This window comes from Myodes glareolus, chromosome 4 (genome assembly GCF_982192425.1).
Source record: "Myodes glareolus chromosome 4, mMyoGla1.1, whole genome shotgun sequence".
NCBI lineage: Eukaryota > Metazoa > Chordata > Mammalia > Rodentia > Cricetidae > Myodes > Myodes glareolus.
The window spans coordinates 71,149,414-71,167,735 of NC_142029.1; the positions used below are offsets into that span (position 1 = coordinate 71,149,414).

At 44.2% G+C, this 18,322-nt stretch overlaps 1 protein-coding gene and 1 long non-coding RNA gene across 4 annotated transcripts in view; one reads left to right on the top strand and one right to left on the bottom strand.

The window, feature by feature from the left end:
- Tbcel (tubulin folding cofactor E like) overlaps positions 1–18,322 on the bottom strand; it is a 57,898-nt gene that overhangs the window by 31,584 nt on the left and 7,992 nt on the right. The window contains exons 1-3 of one of the 3 annotated variants that reach the window (XM_048417151.3): positions 15,282–15,440; positions 5,753–5,902; positions 2,679–2,818 (exon numbers count right to left, since the gene is read on the bottom strand). In XM_048417151.3, the coding sequence (XP_048273108.1) occupies positions 2,679–2,818; positions 5,753–5,902; positions 15,282–15,294 (303 nt within the window). In that variant the 5' untranslated portion in view covers positions 15,295–15,440. Of the gene's footprint in view, positions 1–2,678; positions 2,819–5,752; positions 5,903–11,362; positions 11,510–15,281; positions 15,441–18,322 lie in introns of those variants that run through there. The other 2 variants (XM_048417152.3, XM_048417153.3) reach the window with 2 other exon arrangements.
- LOC146894463 (uncharacterized) lies at positions 11,601–16,925 on the top strand. The gene is made up of 2 exons (XR_015001604.2): positions 11,601–11,898; positions 15,909–16,925. It is a non-coding gene; the product is annotated as an uncharacterized LOC146894463 (long non-coding RNA).

Consider the following 18,322-nt stretch of genomic DNA (forward strand, 5'->3'; position numbering starts at 1 on the left):
CTGCTTTATATACAAGTGCCGAATGAAGAAAAATGGACACATTTTTCTCTCCCTCCAGACCACTACAGGTCTCAGCCAGTGTGTTTGAGCCTTGAGATAAACAGCAGCCGAGAGCTTAAAACAAAAGAAATGGCTCCTAACTTGTAACATTAGTGACCACTCAGGAAACTCAAAGAACATTCCACATTACTTTGCTCCACATTGCTATGTTAATGCAGGCTGAAGTCAAACTTGGTCAATGTCTAGGGGAAAATGATCTTCATAATCAGACACATGGATTGTAAGGGGATTGAAATGTGATGTCTTAAAACCAGTAACCCATGAAGCATTTGTAGCCTGGCAAAGAGTTTAATCAAAGCAAAAGAAAAAAATCAATATTCTTTGGTTGTCAGTTTTCCTCCAGTCCCTTTACACTCTGATATATACTCTAAAAGAGTGGGATCAACTACAGTTAGGAATCTGAGGATTACAAGGAACGGTAAAAAACCAGAATAAACTGAATGAGAAACTTGAAAGCAACAGCATCAGCAGGCTACCAAGTGCATAGGAGGACGCTCAAGCGAAGTGCAGATACTTCAGATAAATATGCGGCCCCTGGCTGTGTGCAGCGTGGTCTGGGAAACGACACAGACCTTTGCTAAAGCAGAGGAAAAGCCTGGTTCCTAGCGTAAGCTGTGTGCTGGCCCACCCCACGGACAGCTCCCTTCCGAAGTACAGTTTACCATTATTAAACTGCTCTGCCTAGTGAGCAAAAGCTCGGGTCCAAAGTCAAAGTACAGGTCAAACCCCAGCCTGTGGGGCAATTCATATCACCAAACAACAAAGTTAGAGGATTCAGCAGAGGAAGGAGTTAGAGGAGGATCTGGTCTGAACCCCACCATCCACACCCCACGGCAGTAGGACCACAAATCTACTCAATTCTGGGGAGTCAGAGCTTCATCAACAGTCCTGAAGAGAGTTCCAGCTCGGGAGGACTAGCAGGGGGGCTCTTTCTGCATCCGGGCAGTGTAGGAAGAGCATGCCTGGGGACTGGGTGTCTCCGAACCAAAAAAGTACAAGCTATGATTTGTGGTTAGTGAGATAAGTAGTTTATACAGGCAAATGGATACATGGATGAATGGAAACCAAGTGTAGCCCGAGGAGTCTACACTTCCCCTCTAAGTTGGATGACATGAACATATCAAATATTTTGATAAAAATCCTATCACAACAGAAACTGCCACTAAGACATGGACACCATATTAAGTAGAACAGTGGAACAGATACAAAAAAAAAAAGCTGAACAAACAGTTCACCGAGTTTTCTTAACCAAGAAAGCTGTTTTAGAATTTGTGTACCACTTGAAAGCTACAGAGTATTTCAATGGCTAATTACCAGCACCTGTATACTGGTGAGACGCACGAAAGGACCAGGTGAATTCTGGGAAGTCATGGTAAGAGTTGCAGCAAGCGGTCTTCACCAATCCATAAATGCAGTCAGTCACTCCTTAACATAGGCAACAGACACCTGATGCTCTAGTACACAGGGTGGTGGTGATTTAAAAAAGACAGAAACCGCCATCGAAAACAAGCTCACAGTCTCTTGGGAAAACGTGGAGTCAGCAAATGACCCCACCACGCTGAAACAAATCCTTCTGCAGCAGTGGGTACAGGTGCTCTGGGGTAATCTGACTGCCTGACTTGAGAGCCGGGAATCGGACACAGGAATGACAACCCAGGCAGTGGCCAGAAGATGACAGAGAAACGTGACTAAAGCGAGGAAGCCCCATGCCATTTGCCTGTGTTGTCTACAATTGACAGTGCAGGGCTAAGACAGGCATGGAGTTCTAGGACAGCAGAGAGCTGTGTGATGAGGACCATTCCTCAGGATTCAAGCCTTGGTTGCTAAACAGAGGAAAGTAAGGGAAGGGTGTCATGCAGCAGGGTCCAGGGTGATTCATTTGCTACAGCAGTCTGTTGTGCGCTGTGCAGTGATGGAGAAACAGGAGACAACAGGAATGGGAAAATCCAAAAAGCAAACCTCTACAGATAATCAAAGCAAAAAGTATGAGTGTGATTTGAATGAACCAAGTAGGAAGAACTGGCTTCCCCTTATACTTTGTGGTAGTTTCGATCAGGAAATGTTTTAATAAGTTAGGGAATGATATCTACAATAACAAGAAGGAATATTATGAAGCTGTTAGTGTGTAGTTAGAGTTACTCTGAGGTCAAAAGGCATCAGATTTATCAAACTACTCAACGCTTGGTTAAAATACGGGAAGTTCTGAAGGATTTGTCAAAGATTTCAGTAACAAGAAAATGACTATAATCTTGGTTTCAGTGGAAGCAATTCTAAGTCAATCTGCAGAGATAAACCCTGCAGTGGAAGCAGGGCATGAGCAGAGGATGTAGGACTGAGAAAGAGAGAAGGCACTGTTGCAGTCCAAGTGTCCGTAGGCTCATTAACCTTTCAATGCCTGGAATAAAATGTCTCCATGCTGCCCACACTAATAAAAGCAGGGTGGCAGCAATAAGCACTCACTGGAGGTCACTGCAGGGAGTTGGCGACTTGTTTATCTTGGCACACACAGAGGGCAAGTGAGGCTCCAGTGAGAGCCAGAGTCAGAGTATGCAGGGAGCGCAGCAAGAGCACAGCGGTACCCAACGCCTTTCCCCAGCGCAGCACCGCGCAGCCTGTACCTCATGCCAGTCTTCCAGTTTGTTGTCAGAAAGATCGAGCTCTGACACGTGAGCGCAGAAGGCAGCGATTTCTCTTTCGTCTCCCGCGCAGGTGATTCCGCAGCTGTTCAGCACGAGCACACTGGGGAGGTTGAGGCGATCTGAATCACAGGAGACAGAAAACACTTGCTCCATTCAGCCTAGTTCTCTTTTCATTATTATTCCCTCATATATTACATCCCGACCAGCTTCCCCTCCTCTTGTCTTCCCCCAATTCTCTCCCCCCACCTCTCCTCTCCCCAGACCCACCCGCTCCTTTCTCCACAGAAAAGAGCAGACCTCCCAGGGACATCAACCAAACACTGCACAACATGCTACACCAAGACCAAGCACAGACCATTGCATCAAGGCTGGATGAGGCAACCCAGTAGGAGAAGAAGGGTACCACAAGTAGGCAAAAGAGTCAGAGAACACACCCCCTACTCCTAACTCTTAAGAATCCCACAAGAACACCAACCTACTCAGCCATAACATATATGCATAAGACATAGGTCAGACCCCTACAGGCTCCCTGATCTCTGTGATTCCCCATGAGTCCCATTAGTTGATTTGTGGGCCGTGTTCTTGTGGTGTCCCTGACCACTCTAGTTCCTCCAATCCTTTCTCCCCCTCCTCTGCAGGATTCCCCTAGCTCCACATAGTGTTTGGCTGTGGGACTTGGCATCTGCTCCCATCAGTTGCTGGAAGAAGTCTCTCTGGTCTCTTTGATGATGATTCTGCTATAGCCTAATTCTTGCCTATGTATGTTTAGTGCCCAGAAATCATCAGGTAAAAAAAAAAAACTACCTGCATCTTCTGCATTCCAAGAGTGCCTCGAAAATATAGTGGGATCTTGGGGCCTTGAATCCTAAAGGAAGAATTAAATATGGGCCGGGAGGAACTCAGAAGAGCTGAGCCCCCACCATGAAAAGTCTTCTCAGCTCCACTCCTGGCTGGGCATCTGCCAACCACCAGCAACACCCACATTGCTGGCTTCTTGCACACACACAGGACTCAGGTAACCTGTGTCTCAGGGCACCACTGACTGACCTCAGGTCTGCAGTTCTACAGCATCTGTACTCTTTCCTCTCAGAAGCTCCTTCTCTTCCAACAGTTCAAATTATCTCCAATAGTTCATAGATTCAGTACAGAGCTGACCCCCCAGCATCCACCAAATCTATGAAGTGTTGGAACATCTGAAAGGGATGAATCCACAGATCAAAAGCAGCAGGATCTCCATGACACAGGACAACAACAGGATATCCAAGAGGAGCCCATTATTGATGGTGTAGCAGAAACCAGAGTACTTGAGCCAAACCAATAACTCATGGTAATGAAGACTTGCAGGTAAAGATGAGCAGACTAAAGGGTGAACTGTGTGACTCAGTGGGCCACACTACAGCTTCCATGACAAGATTCTTTTTTGTTTTTGCTTGGTTTGGTTTTTGGTTTTCCTTTTGAATTTGGTTTTGATTTGAGGAGAGTTAGCCAGGGCAGAGGGTGGACAGAGGGGACAGGGATGTAAGGGGATAAGAAAGCAAGATGTGAAATCCACAAAGCATCAATAAAAGTGAAAAAAAAACCTATCTCAAACTTCTCATGGGCTATCTGTTAAGCCACCTCTTCAAATTTGTGTGTTCAAAACATCTTCACTTACAGGAAGACAATCAAAATGCTGTTTCTTTCATTTCTGCCTAACAATTATTCCCATTTTATATTTATGTGGTAACAGATTTTTCCCATATGAAAATATAGCCTTCTTTTAAAATAAATTCCTAATTGGAGAAAAAGTTTCAGAATTTGAAAAATGTAAAACTATGGTCGGCCAAATACAGAATCTGGCCTGGTGTGCCCTAGTGTGCGTGTGTCAGCAAAGCCACTCACTGTCTCACGGAAAGAGACAGACATGGCACCTCAACCACTTTTTCTCCCATTTGGGAAAAAATCAAGGGCTCCTGAAGGTCATGATTTATAATTTGAGGCCTTGAATTATACAGTTTCTACTAAGTACTATTTTAGTATCAAATTCCTGATGTAGACCACAGCCTAGGCAACAAACTGCCAACTCAGAGGTACATGATTACAAAGCTGGAGACAGTTCTATTGAGAAATGACTGTCAGTAGACTCTGAGTACTGGAATAAAGCAAGGATTCCCTATGAACTCCCCTGAATGACAAAGAACTACTTCTAAAATCTGTTAAGTACAGCTAGGATAAAAAGGCTAGCAAAAACCCACCTCACACACTTCCCTCTCCTGGAATGTCTTTGTCTCCTCTCTAATCATACTCTATGTTCTCCAAGGGCTAGTTAACCTTTGAACCCTTTCCTGATAGTTTTATCTTCTAAATTTCATTCTTCATCACTGTGGCTTTCATTGGGCTCAACATAAGCTACATTGTGATATACCTTAATCAATGTGAATGTCGTGTAATCTAACCCAGGAACCTGTGAAGGGCCTCAAGGGCAACGGCCAGCCTCGTACTATTCTGTATTCTTCGAGTTCCTTGAAAGGGTATGCACTTGAAGGATTATTCCCCAAGTATCAGTCCTGCCCTGTAAAGACAACTATAATGCCTCTGGCCAATCTGGAAGAAAGCAGTTCTGTGAGGCTCTTTAAGAAAACACTGGAGTGAGATGACCCAGACCCAGAAAGACAACTATCACATGTACTCACTCATAAGTGGCTTTTAGACATAAAGCAAAGAAAACCAGCCTACAATTCACAACCCCAGAGAACCTAGACAACAAAGAGGACCCTAAGAGAGACATACATGGATCTAATCTACATGGGAAGTAGAAAAAGACAAGATCTCCTGAGTAAATTGGGAGCATGGGAGAGGATAGAAGGAGAGAGGAGAGAAAGGGAGGGGAGCGGAGAAAAAATACGTAGCTCAATAAAAACAAATGGAAAAAGAAAACACTGGAATCATAACATGTAATGATGACCATTTGACTCATAATTCAAAATAAACAAGGCACTCATAAATAAGGCGATGTTGTAATCTAACCCAAATAATCGCAGACAAAGACATGTTCTTTGTTCCACCTTCCTTACCTTTCATAGGAGAGCCCTGAGGAGTGGCTGGGACATGGACTCCCATCCCAGGGCCACGGCGGTAAGGGAAGTTTTCAGGACTGTATTTTTCACACAACACTTGCATAAAACTTCTTCCACTGGGCTGGTCCATCTTCTTTTCTGAAAAGTCTACAAGAAAGCAAGAAATCATCAAAATTATCTACTTACTCATGTAAGAACTATTTTTTGTTTATGAGGCAGGAGGCTGGGCACTGCAGATGTGTACAGCATATTACTGCCCCAGGCAAACTTCTACTGTGCTGAGACTACGAAATGTGCAGAGGACAGCAATGATGGCTCAGCATGGTATGCACAGTATCACTAAACGGTAGTCCAGCACTTGGGGGGGAGGAGGTCTTCCAGCCGTGGATAACAAGGATGCCCTTGGGTAGGTAAGGTTCATGTAGCAATTAGAAAAAGACTAAACAGAAGGAGCAGATTAAACATCAGGTTAAATATGGACAGTTCACATGAATTATTTAATATTGTCTCTTGAAATTCCTTCTCTCCCCACAGTAACAGAACCTTTGTGTGTATATACATGTGTGGGGGCATGTGTGGGCACGTGCATACTTGTCTTTAGAAACGTATGACTAAGATGTGGCTGATGGGATAGAAATCTCTGTGGTAATTTCCAGAAATCTTGAAGACAGCCAGTGCTTTCCGCCTATCTATTGCTTCCTGTTTCCTCTATTCTTTTGCTGCAGAACAGGTGCCTTGCTGAAACATGATCCAGGAAATAAGCCTGACGGAAGTAGACGTGAGAAAAGGGACCCAGGTCCCCAAGATCTCCATGGACCTAAGCTCTCAGACTGGCAGGTACCTTAGGAATTCAAGTGACAGATAATTGTCAACTTTAACGTAAGCCATTGCCCTTCTCCATTTCCTGGTCACTTATTATTGGACCTAAGTCTACCCAAGAGAGAGCGCTTTTTCTTCTGGTGCGGAATTTAGGTAAAGTCTTTCACTTCACTTCTCTATTTGATCTCATCTAGGGGCCCGAACATTCAGTAAGTCTGGCACTTTCTCTGCACTACGCACACATTAAAGGAGAGAAGAGCAAACACGCTGACCTCTGACAGCCTGCTAAGACTAAGGGACTGCTCTGGGCTCCAGGTTTCACATCAGCCAGAATACAAGCACCCACAATTAGTCTCCAACTACCAGTCAGCACACTACTTTTTAAAATTAAAGTAATCAATAGAAAGGCTTGGAAATGGCACAGTGATGAGAGTGCACAGCGGTCTATGAATAACTTCAAGAAACATGGGGATGCCAAAGCAGTTACAGGTAGGAACTACTGTATACTCCGTCAGTAGCTGAACAGAACAGGAAAGAGCTGGCTTTGGAGGAGGGAACACGGATTGATTGCTTTTTTAAAATATTGTTTTTGTTTATTTTAACTCATCATGGTACTTGACTATTTGACAGATATGATGGAACCAGGACCAAAGGGGAAGGAGTTAGGATGACACCATTAACACACAGGCATGAGATGAGACCTGAGCGGATACACGGGGAACCATCAGTGCACATGGCTGGCTCAAGACGGGATTAGTAAGCAAGGTTTTGGGGGAATATGGTGGTTAGCAAAAGGAGAGGTGGGCTATGGGCTGTAAACCTCAGGTTTCTGGTGCTGACCGCTGTAACTAGTCAAGAGATGCGGGACTGCACTTCCTCCATGGACAGTGTGGGCACCTGGTGACATTGCAGGAAAACAGCATGAGAGGTGAGAAATGTTAGCCGAAGATGGAGACTCAGATGTCTCCTGCCTATAGCACATGTTATGAGGAATGACAGGACAAAAGAACTCTGGGGTCTGGGGACAGAAGAGGCAATGAGTGACAAAAAGGAGCAGGAACAAGCAAAGAGCAGAGGGCACAGCCAGCAGGCCAGGACCTTTGGTGAGACAGGGAGGAAGATGGGATGACAAGCCCCTCAGGAACGAGGGTAGGAAGCCAGGGGCAACCGTCAAGACTTCCTCCCTTAACCTAGTAGAGCGGCTGGAGAGAGGGCTCCATGCTTAACGACACTTGATGCTCCCCCCGTGGACCTTGGCTTGGTTTTAAACACCGACATGGCAGCTCAAAAATGTCTACAATCTCAGTTCCAGGGGATCCAAAACCCTCTGCTGGCCTCCTGAGGCACAAGGCACATGTGGTGCACACACATATGTAAGCAAACACTCATGCACACAAAAAATAAAAATTAATAAGTCATTAAAAACAATTAGAGATTTGAATGCAGTTACACATTAACTAGGGATGTGAAGGACTGGAAGACACCAGCAGGAAAGAGCATTAAAGAGTTTCCCAGAGAGCTGTTAGATACCGACCAGATAATGTTTCCTATTGCTCCCAGTGAGTGCTGACATTTATTTCGGTGCAGCAACACTGCTTTACTTCTGCTTATATAGTTAAGTAAGCCAAATTCTGGTCTTTTCCCCCGGCTATTATACTAACTCTGTCATTGAATTGTCCGGAGAGCAGAACTGTGGGATTCTGTACAGACTCACAGCACAAATGCAGCACGCACATGTACATGGCATGGGCTTGATAAATGGCGCCGAGTATTAAATCATTCATCTCCAGGGTGCTGAGTAGAAACGGCAGAGACTTTGGGAAGAGGGCAGATTAAGCCCACTCAGTTTTCATCACTTAATAGCTCTGTGACCCAAAAGACAAGATGCTCTACCTCCTGTGGAAGCAAATGCGCCAGCCAACATTTAACTCCCTGTGAAAATAAGCACATCCATCTCATTACTATGCAAATTTGATTTTTTGTCCTTAATAAGTGCTAAAATTATATGTATATCAAATACTTTCTTTAAGGTAATATTTTATTATTATCAAGAAATGTTTGACTTATATATTTTATCTGTCTATATATCTGAGGTCGTGTAAAAATTTCTTGGATGGAAGGGGTCACAGGTGGACGAAGCTTTAAAAAGCCATGACCTGTAGAGTACTTGGCTCCTAGGGACAATGGAGCGCTGAAGTGTGCTATCTGCATTACAAGGCTGGAAGACAGCCCCCAACTACACACGGCTGTTCATCCTTCATCAGCATCATGATGAAAACCCACGGACACAGGAAGTTCATGGTTTTCACAGACTAGGGACACATGAACTAGTTCCTAACCTCTCTCTCCTCCTCACTCCAGATGATTTAAACATCCCCCTCAGGTTTGCAGCAAGAATTTCAGAGAAACAGAAGACAGAAATAGCCACTAAGCTGCCTGTCCTCGACTGCAACCTGAGCACATTTACAGGACTCTGTGAAATCCATGTAGATGCCTAGAACACATATGTTCACAAAACACATGCCTATCCGTGGAACACATGCTTCTCTGTATAATCCACCTGAGGAAGACTATGGAGTCCATTTCATGAGTTCCCCAGGCGGTTTAACCCCTTTATTTGTGAGCTTCCTGTCAGCACCTGTTTCAGTACTACTGCTATGTGACAGTTTAGTTCACTGACCTATGGTGCTAAGGGTCGGAAGAGCTACTGTGAGCTTCGGGAACCCTCAGATCGGAAGGTTCTATGCTCATGGAAACTCACCACCGCCAACTGCAGACAACACGGACCAGAGGCTCTGCCACTAGTAAGGGGCACCACAGCTCTGGCAATGCCTGTCTCAGGCAGGACACCCGGGCAGTTTTTTTAGAAATAGTGAACAAAAACATCAGAGAAGTTACACTGTCATCTCCCATAAATGGGCAGTTCAAAAGACTAACATACGTGGGGAAGGCAAACTGTCGCTGCGGCAACAAAGGTCTCTGTGTTCGAGCAGCATCTCTGATCTGGAGGCTGCGGCAGCACTTACACCACAGGACTCAAGGGCAGCTACTCGGACTGCAATGTAGACCACGCCAGCCATGCAAAGTAAGCACTGACTCAAGTGAAGGTCTGTGCCAGGAGATAAACAAGTGTGGGAACTTAAAAGTTTTCCCTTGAGCCTTTGAGCTTGAGAAGAACTCTTCCAGAGCCAGGCCTGCTGGTGCCTGCCTGAAATCCTCCATACCTGAGAGGCAGAGGCAGGAGAATCCTAGGTCCAAAGTAGCCTGGACTACTAGTGATTTGTAGGTCACTCTGAACCGCTTCCTGAGGCTCTGTCTCAAAGTGAAAATTAATAATAGAAAAGGCCAGGAGCACAGTTTGGGCATAGTGTTCTTGCTCGGCACATACAAAGCCCCAGGTTCACCCTCCTCTCAACAAAGCAAAACCCTCTTCCAAATATTCAGGAAGAGAAATTATGTAGTGTTCTCTCTGAAATTACGAAGTGACCCCAGGCCCATTTACTGGCCATTGCCAGCACAGTTTACTGAAGAGCCTTCCAGCAACGCAGGCTTCACACATGGACACATGGCCGCCTAGCTAGAACCTTAAGAGAGACAAATAGATTGGTAACACAAAATCTGCTCTGATCTGCTGTATTTTAGGAGGAATGGTAGATGAGAAAGAGAGGCTGAAAACCAAGAAGACTGAAAAATGAGGAAATGTAGAATGGAAAAGATCTTTAACTGCAGTCTTTTAAAAGGCTGGGGGTGGCGGGTAATCTATGGCTTTCTGGAAATAACAGGAGTCAGGTTACACCCGTCTACCTCTGCAGTTGGCAGAGTGCAAATGCATTTTAAACTGTTCTGAACTGGTGCTTGAAACCAGCGAGCCAGGAATCTTGGATGCTGCTGCTGGGTTCCATTACAGGTGGTGGGATATGCGAAAATCTCAAACCTTTGTGTCTCAAGATCCTGATCCAATATCCTGTAAAGCGCCTGAAGAAAGTCACAACAAAGCCCAGGTGGGGGCAGGTGCACAGGACACTTTCTGCCGGGTGGATGGCTATGGGAGCAGAGCCACACAGATATTGTACCAGTCCCACACGTACACTATCAAACAACCTGGCCTTTACGTTCCTGCCCAAAAAGGGGGAGATTAAAATAAACATGAAACCAAACACAACCATGATCAGAAAATGGGTTAAAGCTGACCCTGGATGCTAATGTTGGTTAAGATATAACCTCTAGTTGGCAGTGTCAAACTGTCCAGACACAGTGTGGAATGGAGTGCGTCCTAAAGCATAAACACTACCAGCCCTGCTCACAACTTCCGAGAGACAGAGATACAATCTCTCAGAGTGCCAAAATGTAAAATCTAAACCTTATAAGAATAGAATTATTGGCTTGTATATACACAGACTATCCCTGGAGAGAAATGAATTGCAAGCAGGACAGCAACCGAGGCTGAGAGAAAGTCTGGGAAGGAGGGCAGTGAGGAGCCCCGCCACTGCTGACTTGGAGGCAGCTGAGCTCAGCAGACCCAGGTGCCATCTTTCAGAGTGGGTGTTTTCATGTAATATATACAGGTATGACCCAATCATCTGTCAGCTTTTTATAATTTAATTAATCTCCCCAGGACTTAGAGTTTCTATAAAAAAGGAAGCTAGTGTTGGTGTTTCTGACATGTGGACTATATAGCATTCTAATAACTCTAAAGGAATGAAGAGGAAGAAATGAAAAATAGAGTAGACGATCCAAGAGAAGCAGGCAGCTTTGTAAGATGCAGTGGACAAGTGGGAGAGTGCATACCTGAGCCTCAGAAGCAAACTTCAGCATCGGGACTAGGGGAGGGGTGTAGGTGGTCAAGTAGGTGACAGCAGCCACCAGGTCCTACAGCTCCCTCACTGGGACAAAGGCAAGCTCCACTCTGGACTATGGACCATGCAGCAGGGCTACAGGGACATCCGGCAAGCTTTTACCAGTCAAGTGCAGTTGCACAACCATACCAGGAAGCAGAGCTAAGCTAAGTTCAGTTGGTGGCCTTGGAACTTCAAGCCACCAAGTCACCACTGTCTGGAGACCAACAGAGAAGGGCTTCCATGGTGGAACACCCTCTGGCTAGTCTCTCAGGGCTGCAGTTGTCAATGGCTGGGGACCTGAGTTACACTTTAGGAAAAGAAATAAAAATATCTATCCTAACCTAGGAAAACACTGTTTGATTTGGACCCACTTATATACAATAAGTCAGTTTTAGATGTAGTGGGCGCTGGCAGCACATCGGACTCCAGTTATCCGAAGAAGACAGAAAACTACACTCAGAAAGTGCTGACCTAAGAAAAAAGAAGGTAAGTGTTTTGCCTAAGTTTGCACCATTCTCCCACAGCTTCTCTTGGTCAGGTGAGGTTTCACACCAGTGATGCCTCTTTCCATGTAGATGTCTGCTTTCTTCAGAAGACTAATCGACCATGGGACTTTCACAAACAGTTGGGGCAGGGGTAAACAAAAGTTTTTCATTTTCTCTGTGACTTCTTTTTGAACTTTACCAAGTCATCCCAATGAGGCCTATTTGCCTGCTCATTTATGTATTTAATAGGTACTTCCACAGAGTGTATTTCACTTAGTGGGATCAGTGAACATACATGTACCAGAGGCTCAGTCTGTGCTGAGCACTATAGAAAGGAAGAAGAAATAAAATTCAAACCCTGACTCAGAGCATTTGCCCCTTAGAAGAAACTACATGAGATAATACTCGTATAAACAAGTCACACAAAAAGGGGAAAGTGAGTGTTAGATAGACGGATCAGTAATTAAGAGGGTTCCCAGTAATTGAGAGTTCTTGCAGAGGACCTGGGTTCAGTTCCCAGCATCCATGGAGTAGCCCATAACTGTCTCTAACTGACATACAGTGTCTCTTCTGACATACACATATACATACATACATACATACATACACACACACACACATATATATATGCTTGTGTGCAGATATACAATATATATTAATATATATTAAGAAACACGGGAAGTGGTTAACTTTAGAAAGTGTGACAAAGTAAGTGAATCCTGGGCCATCTAGCAGGAGGGCCAGTTGGAAAAGACTATTCCAAGTACAAAAGACAAAGGAACACGGACAGGCAGAGAGACCTGAAACACTACCAATACCGTTAGAATACAGGGGTAACAGGGGTGGAAGGTGCAGATGACTTCCCAGGAAGATGTTCGGAATGTGCTAGCCTCACTCAGCCAGAGGTTACCATGTGCAGATGAAAGAATGATAGCCGCTCACAGGGCACTGCGGACCCAGTGCAAAGATGGAGTTCCCAATCTTCAGTGGTAAAAACAAAAATCAGCCGGGTGGTGGTGGCGCACGCCTTTAATCTCAGCTCTTGGGATGCAGAGGCAGGTGGACCCCTGTGAGTTTGAGGTCAGTGTGGTCTACAGAGTGAGCTCCAGGACAACAAGGACTGTTACACAGAGAAACCCTGTCTTGAAAAATGAAAGAAGAAAAGGGAAGGAAAGGAACAGAAGTCAGAGAGATGGGACCTGAAGATCCTTACAGGGTGGAGCAGTTTGTTCACCTCAGGGTCAGTGGCAGCAATTTCAGCACAGACAAGGAAGTTAAACCACACCACAGGGCAATGAGGAAATAAAGAGGAAGCAGAGACAAAGAACATGGGCCTGGTCTGAGGGGCTTGAGTGAAAATGGAAGAGATTTAACAGCTGCTGAAGAAAACCCAGAGGTAATAATTGCTGGTTTTTAAGGTCAAAAAGAGGAATGCATTGGCTAAGTATGAGGGGAGTCTGGGAAGGTCAGCAGGTCAGCCATAAGTGACGTAACAAAGCCCAAGGAAGGCTTTCTGCTGGGTCGTGCCCCACAATCCCCCAGGATACCAGCTTTCCTAATTTTTCAAGTTCTTTTCTTAGTCTATTTGACTTTCACTAAGTATGGATGCCTCCTCTAATCTCATCACAAAAAAAGCCTTCTGTTTTTGACACCAAACCTCGCTAGATCCTTCAACATCGTATTCTAGAAAACTACAGGGTTACTTGCTTCATTTCTGAACAAGCATGTCTGGGCCATAGTACAAGTGCATCACCACTGAGACACAATCATGCTTGGGACTGTGTACAGACAATGTACGGAGGAGTTATATATTTCCCTCCAGAAAAGATTTTAAGATTCTAAAGATAAGTAATCACCTTACTGGTTTTAAAAACTACATTATCTGATCTGAATGTTTTAAAATTTCTATTTGAAAGTAAGCAAGCAGTAAGGTCAGAACCACAGGACCTGTAACTCCTGCCGTGGGGCCTTCCTTTCCTTACCCGACCTAAACATGGCAGTAAGTGCAGCCAAACGCCTTTCCTCTCTGCTGCAGATGTAGCCACAGCCACACCAGAACACATAAGCCAGTGGCAGGGAATGCACCGCATGGTGTCTGTCCTTCCAGATCACGCTGCAGAGATGTGTATTCTCTACTCAAAGATAAAGTGGCTTTTAGACACATAACTTTAGTATCTGCCTCCAAGTTCACGAAACACTTTCTGTGTCAATACGTACATACAAACTACAAGCCTACAAAATCCCCGTTCAGGGTCTTAATCCCATTAATGAGCTTTTACAGTGGAAGTCACAAATACTAGCCACACCTTCCAAATGGACACCTCAAGGACACAGTCCAAGGCAGTAAAAGAGGTGGTCTCCTTCTCCTGACACTCAATTTAATCTGTGTGAAGTTACATTATGAAGTTCCTCAACTCTACCCGCTCCCTCTGGGCATTATGTAATATATCCAGCTAGATGGCCTCTTTGGTTGACAAGTAAAGAAAAGGTAAAGAGGTAAAGGAAAAGTAAAGAAAACTCTCATGAACTTTCCGAGCTACCCTGCAGAGACACGACTAGCCAACTTGCTAGCTTCCTCTTCACAGTCCAGATGCAAAACAAGTCTGGCTGGTAACTCATCATCACCCTCACGCCACATCACCATGATCTCACACCAGTCAATCACCCTATTTCCAGAGCCTCTCTGTCACCTGCATTCCACACAATATCTTGGTGTAATAGGCACCACATCATACTTTTTTAACCACACACATACACACCTATCAATGAAAACATAGGCAGATGAAATGTGCATTCCTCAAATTCTTCATTCTTAGACCAAAGGTCTAGCAGCACCACAGGTCTGCTTCCAAGCAACACAAACTTTAGGTCTGAAGTTCTGTCCTTGACCCAGTGACATCAGAGATGCTAAAACTGAGGCTGTATGTTAGTTACCCAGGTGAGCTCTGTGTTTTCAACTGTGGGCCATACCATAGCACATAAGATACACATAAGTATTGGCAAAGTTTTCTCAGCTATAGGCACACACTAGCAAACATGGCTGATGCACAAGCTGGCTGTCTAGTTTATTCAAGCACAGAACCTGAAATGCCTGACCCAGGGGGAGGAAATCTGACAAAGTACCTCTTCATGCAGAACTATTTCATAAGTATTCATTTCTAAATAATTCCTAATGTTTGTAGTTTCTAAATGACTAAAACATTCTGTAAACAAACTGCCCATATTCCTATTAGGCACCCAGAAACAGAAAAAAAAATGCTTCCCAGACACTCGGCAACCACAACCCAGAGGTTAGCATTTACTACACTGTACTTCAGCATCTTCCAAAGAGACTCCTCCAGAAGCCCTCGTGCCCATCTCACTCACAAACAAATCAACACCCACCTGATGTTTCCATTTGACCTGGGTCCTGTCTGGGGGAATCTCACAGCTTTATCATTGCACTGACTCAGAGCAGGATTAGAGACACTGACTCTTGAAGCAACGTTCCCAAACCAAACCTCTCCACACAGAGATTAGCAATCACTTTAAAGCCTAGAAATTTTCCACAGGAGCTCTCTGAGACACACTCACACTTATCTGTATTTACAGCCTGGGCAACTGAGGGGATTTGCTCAGGCTTCTGGGGCCCAACCAGTCTGCTAAGTCATCCTTCTTGTATCTAATCTGCTGAGCCATGCGGACTCATTAAAAAAGGAACACTTCATGTCAACAGTACATAGCATCACATACAAATGCTAGAACTAGACCTTGCGAAAGTGCATGAAAATTATTGCAGCCAAATTCTTACCGTAACTATGTTGAAGGCAGTGAAGTCAAGCACAGAACAGTAGCCCTGCCTGGTCACTCACCAAAGGGGAGAAACTATTTCCAGCCACTGTCTCTGGAACAGCAGCACAGCATCTCCCTCTAGAATGGATTACTTTTGCACATTTTCTTGCAGCTGTAGCATACAAGTTTAAGGTCATTACCTAGCTGTCTACAGATTACTTCATTATCTCTGCACTACAGAAGCAGCAAGGGAAACCACTATGGGAAGGCGGAGGCTCATCAGGAACAGACAGCTAACGTATCGTACAACGGCCCTCTGCAGATAACAAAGCACTCTGGTAACCATGGGTTGCCAGATGTCAGAAGAGCCACATGGAGAGTATGCCAAAGTTTACATATGGAAGCAAAGTCACAAGCTCCGTTCCATGCAGTGTTCCAGCCCTGCTGTCTGTGAGTGCTGTCTCCGGAGCTAATGACAGAGTCCACCAGGCCGTGTGGCTGAAGAGCTCCAAGCCTTCGTGTGCTTATGCAAGGGAAAGAGTAATAGTGTGCCCTGAACTCCCACCTCAGAGACTTGCTGGAGAACAAATGGAGTGGTACTAGGAAACACATTTATCACAAGAGGCATCTACTGATGCTGGGGTCCTGTCACGCCCACCACCCACCACGACTATTACTTGGAGTGACCATGGGAGTAGGGGTCCAACCATGGGTTGGATAGCTTACTTACAATCCTTGTAATCTATTTATAAATCTATTTCTAGATTTGATCTAGATTCTTAGGACCCATGCCTATGGTGATTAATGTCAATTAATGAGACAGCATAGTGAAAATGTCTGATGTTTACAATGCCTTCCTTGTTAACCGGATGACTTTCTGTCACCTTTCCACCTGCCTGAAGGATAAAATAGGTAAGTTGTAATAAATGCATTTAGAGATATGACTTATGAAGGATAAAATCATCATCTATACATTTCTTGTAATATTTATCAAGTTTCGTGAGAACACACATTGCTAAAGGAATGAAAGTTATTCTTTCATAAAGGGTACTTGCCTTTATAAAACTTAGGCCTTAAAATATTAATGATGCTCATGAAAAACATGATCTTAATGAGTCACTGCAATAAGGTTTAATAATTTAGATTTATTTTTAACGTAGTAAGAACTAAAAATCTTTCCTAATTTGCTTCAAACCTATGGACTTAGCAACAATGCCATGATTATAAATACAATAAAAGTAGCCTTCAGAAAAGAAACTCTTTTTATTTCAATAATGGCATATGTCAATCAGAAAACTTAGTATTTTAAAGACATGGCACTAAATTATTCTCTTAGAATAGTACTGAGATACGTGTATGATAAGAAGAACACTGAAGCTAACGAGCTCCTAAAAACTCATCTCCAGCATTTCACAGCTCCATTCCGCACGGCTTCCATGTCTCAAATCCATTTGCTTGCCAAGATGGATCAGCAAGTTAACACTTGGAGTCCCTGTAGTTATGGATACATGCAGAGGGTTGAGGGTGTGAGTCACCCAATGAGGACCTGCAGCTGAGCAGAACTGGGTGGGACTCCGCCTTCGGGTTCCAGCTCTCATGCTGTAAACAGGCTCCCATTTGGGGATCTAGTCAGAGCTAGGTTGGTCGTGGGTTTTGTGAATCTACTGATGTCACTATTTAAGAAGTCTCCCAAGACTAGCGCTGAAATGGGATGTGCTCCAAAGACACAGGAGGCTCTGCTGCGCCTCACGGAGAAAACACACCTGCTAGACAGTTTCACTCAGACAAATCACGGTGCAGTGAATTCACTGGGAGCCAAGCAAGTAAACAAGTGTCTTAAAACAGATACATAGAGAAGATCATGTCCTCAGGGTCACGGGCTCACAGGAACTAGCCTGTATTTCCCGTGGAACAAGTGCTCCACATCCACTAACTCTGGGTGGCTTTGCAGAAAACCAACTATACTTCATTTAAGAATAATTCTAGGGAAAGAAGACTAGACTAAGTGAAGAGAAAGCAGACCCATGCAAAGAAGACATGCAGGGGCAGAGAAATCACAAGAAAAACCTAAACCAGTCAATAATTAATCCTGGGACAGAGAAAATATATCCGGAAAAATAAAAATAAAAAGATGGGAGAGAAGAAACTCAACGCCAACCTCAGAGCAGCACAAGGAAAATGTCATCTTCAGATAAAAGGCAAGAGTCCCCAGGGAGGTGAACAGGCAGTCAGTCTGCCTAAGGACTGCAGTATTCCTTTGACTTAGACAGCACAACAAAACATCTACAACACAGAAAGAAGCTGGACAGAGAAACTAAAAGTCTTTGATCGTCAAGACATTAAAAATGTAACAGACATGTCTGAAACCGAAAAAAGATTATGTATTACACATAAAGCATAAAGATTTCTTTTTATAAAGAAAAATTAAAATCCAATGGAAAAATGGATAAAAGACATGAACAAGTATGTAGCAGGAGATAACTTTCAACTGGCTAATGAATTTATGTAAAAAATGATCATAATAATCATCCAGACAAAAATTGAAATCTCCACAGTTTTACACACACACAAGTGAAAGCTTAAAACTCTGACGGCGGAAGTACTGAGGAAAAGCACTCCTACACTGTACAGAGCACCCGTGTTGCTAGCATGAG